The sequence below is a fragment of the Asparagus officinalis genome, chromosome 10 (genome assembly GCF_001876935.1).
Source record: "Asparagus officinalis chromosome 10, Aspof.V1, whole genome shotgun sequence".
Lineage (NCBI taxonomy): Eukaryota > Viridiplantae > Streptophyta > Magnoliopsida > Asparagales > Asparagaceae > Asparagus > Asparagus officinalis.
The window spans coordinates 58,035,986-58,039,014 of NC_033803.1; the positions used below are offsets into that span (position 1 = coordinate 58,035,986).

The 3,029-nt window shown below is 34.6% G+C and overlaps 1 protein-coding gene across 3 annotated transcripts in view; it reads right to left on the reverse strand.

The window, feature by feature from the left end:
- LOC109825060 (CMP-sialic acid transporter 4) overlaps window positions 1–678 on the reverse strand; it is a 21,652-nt gene extending 20,974 nt beyond the window's left edge. For 2 of the 3 annotated variants that reach the window (XM_020391766.1, XM_020391768.1), the window contains exons 1-2: window positions 537–678; window positions 227–406 (exon numbers count right to left, since the gene is read on the reverse strand). In XM_020391766.1, coding sequence (XP_020247355.1) covers window positions 227–397 — 171 coding nt within the window. In that variant the 5' untranslated portion in view covers window positions 398–406; window positions 537–678. Of the gene's footprint in view, window positions 1–226; window positions 426–536 lie in introns of all 3 variants that reach the window. The other variant, XM_020391767.1, reaches the window with a different exon arrangement.

Below are 3,029 nucleotides of genomic sequence, written 5' to 3' on the forward strand. Positions count from 1 at the left end.
ATATATCTGCGTGTTTCGTGTTCTCGATAATTTTCTTTGCCTTTGTGTGATTGATATTTGTCTATTCCTGGGGATTTTTCATAACAATTTCCTAAAAGACCTTCGCCAAAGTGCTAATTCAAGAACGTACACCGCCATAAAAATCCCAACTTGCCCATCAAATTCTAGTCAGTACAAAACATATTAGAAGCAAACATGGTAAAAATTTCGACAGCATCAAAATTACCTGGAGACCAACCAAGACACAGTCACCAACAACAAGAAGAACATTGAGAGCTCGATGCTTCGACGATACACTGCTCCTGTGCTTATCGTACGCCCTCGACACCGCTCTAGCGTTCTGTGATATCAATTTTGAGTGGCAAACGCTACACTCCATCACCCCGTTCTTCAACATATCTAGTCGCTGGAAGGGGGAAAAAAACCTAATGCCATAAATTTACAGAACAAATCGCAAAAATTCAAGCTCGAGCGAGTTAGCAGCAGCTCAAAAGCTATCAAAAAGGGAGAAATCAAGAAAATGAAGAGAATCGAACCAGGATTTGAGATCTAGATCGCGAGTTCAGCGAGCTCGAATCGATTGATGAGTACTGATTGATCGAGCTCTAAAGAGTGGGAGATCTATAGAGTTCGGAGATCGAGGAAGAGAAAGGGAATATCCAATAGGCGAGTGCGGAATCAAAGTTTGGTGAATAAAACGACGATTTATCAATTTTCCTTTATATATATACTAGTATGTACCCCGCACGGTGACTAATTTTTTTATCATTGTATTTTAAATTTGCATCTCTTTAATTTTTAATACATTTGATTTGATTATTATACAGTTAAAATTAAAAATCATAAATCATATAGAAAAATATGTTACCCAAAATATTGTCATATGATGCTTATACATTATTGATCTAAAGAATATATAATGTAGAAAAATATGTTACCCAAAATATTGTCATATGATGCTTATACATTATTGATCTAAAGAATATATAATGACAACTCTAAATTTCCTAGATTAAGAATCACCAATTTAATATATTACTAAATTAGTTACATATCTCTTTTTAAAGTTTTGTCAAAGGCAAAATGCTGCAACCAGTTGCTATTCCAGAGGTTAATTTATTTTGTATCTCGAGGGAGTGTTATTTTGGAAAAGTAAAGTAGCTTAAATTGGTCTTTCTATTATCTATTTCTTCATTTTTCATTTTTCTTGTTGTTCTACAAAAGAAAGTAAGTCTTTATATTTACAAATTCTTTTTTAAGTTGAAATTCTGTTGTAATTTTCCAAAAAAAATTCATTATAACTTCTACTCATATATAAATATACATTACCCATATATAAATATACATTGTTAAGTGAGCTAGGGCTTCACATATCCTTTGGATCATCAATCAACGGTTGAGATTTTTTCCAAACATCTCACGACCACATATAAATATTATTCTCACATCTCATGAACCCTAGATCTGGCCATTTTCAGTCGAACTCCCCAACTCAAGTCCTCATCGACGACATGTGCTTCTCCTAGCCGCGACGACGCCCTCCTCCCGCACCGACGACGCCCTCGTCCGCCCCGACGACTCCCTCGTCCTCGTCCCGCTCCGACGACGCCCTCCTGCCTCCCCGCGACGACGTTCTCCCCCCTCTCCGACGACGCCGTCGTCCCTCCCTGCGATGACACCCACTTCCATCGATCTCTGTTTCTCTGCCGTGATTCTTTGATTTTTCTCACTGGAAAGGTAAAAAAAACCTTTTGCAATTATTTTTTGTACTTTTTAAGTCTGCATGCCCATATTAATTTATGATTCACTGCCTTCCTTGAGGGATTTCGTGGGATTTTGCTTGATTTGTTGGATTTCGGCAATTACAGGTATAATCTCTCCATGATTCTTTGTTTTTTAGTTTAGATTTGCCGTGATTCTTTGATTTTCTCAATGGAAAGGTAAAAAAACCCTTTTGCAATTAGTTGGTGTACTTTTTGAGTCTGCATGTCCATATTAATTTGTGATTCACTGCCTTCCTTGAGGGATTTCGTCGGATTTTGCTTGATTTGTTGGATTTCGGCAATTACAGGTATAATTTCTTCATGATATTCCCTTTCGTTGAATAGTTGATGAATAATTGGATATCAAAAGCATGAAAATTTGTTAATCTATTATTTCCCTATTTTTTGGTATTATTTATGCTTAATATCATGCTAGATTCATTAAATTTGGTTGATCTATCTCATCTCCTAGAAATCTGGTTTAGTTTCGTTGTGAAATTTTAGCTATTTTTTCATCTTGCTTTTTATGTGTTTCCTAATTTACATGAATGAATATGAATGAATGAAATTTGTTTCATTTTTGTGAATAGGTCGGCGTTTTCAGTTTTTAACATGGAAAAGTTGTTGTTTTCTATTAGATACTGGTTTACAAAAAAAGGAATTGGTTAGTGCAGTAAGATGTGAATAAATCAAATGAGATATAGTTATCTGGTCAATTAAATTTGGCTTGATATTTGTTAAGTTTTCTTCTGTAACAGCAATTTAAATGGGAAGAAGTGATAGTATCTTCTGTCTATTTAACTGACTTATGCTTAGGTTTTAAATTTGCATTATGGAGTTCCTTTTCTAGAACGATGAATTTTAACAGTAAAAAGCTTTCAATGTTTTTTAAGTTAAAGTATAAATTAATCTGTAAATAGAAAGTTCTCGTTGAACAAAATAAAGAGCTTTGAATGTTTTAACAGTAAAAAGCTTTGAACGTTTCAACAGCTCTATTGTATATACCGCTGTCAATAAACAAATACATATGCATTTTAGTATTGGTTGTTGGCTTCTTGTGGTATATAACGGTCGGTTTGAGCTTAATGACAGATGGCTTTCTTTGGTACTCAATTCTGGTATTTGTTCTTTTGGTTTATGTTTTTTTAGATGGGCAGTGATGATGATAACAAACTGAGAATGCATCCTATTTTAATTAATTATGTAATGTTTAGGCGAGGCAATTCTGTGTGGAATGCCACCTACATTGATATTACAATGTTTGGG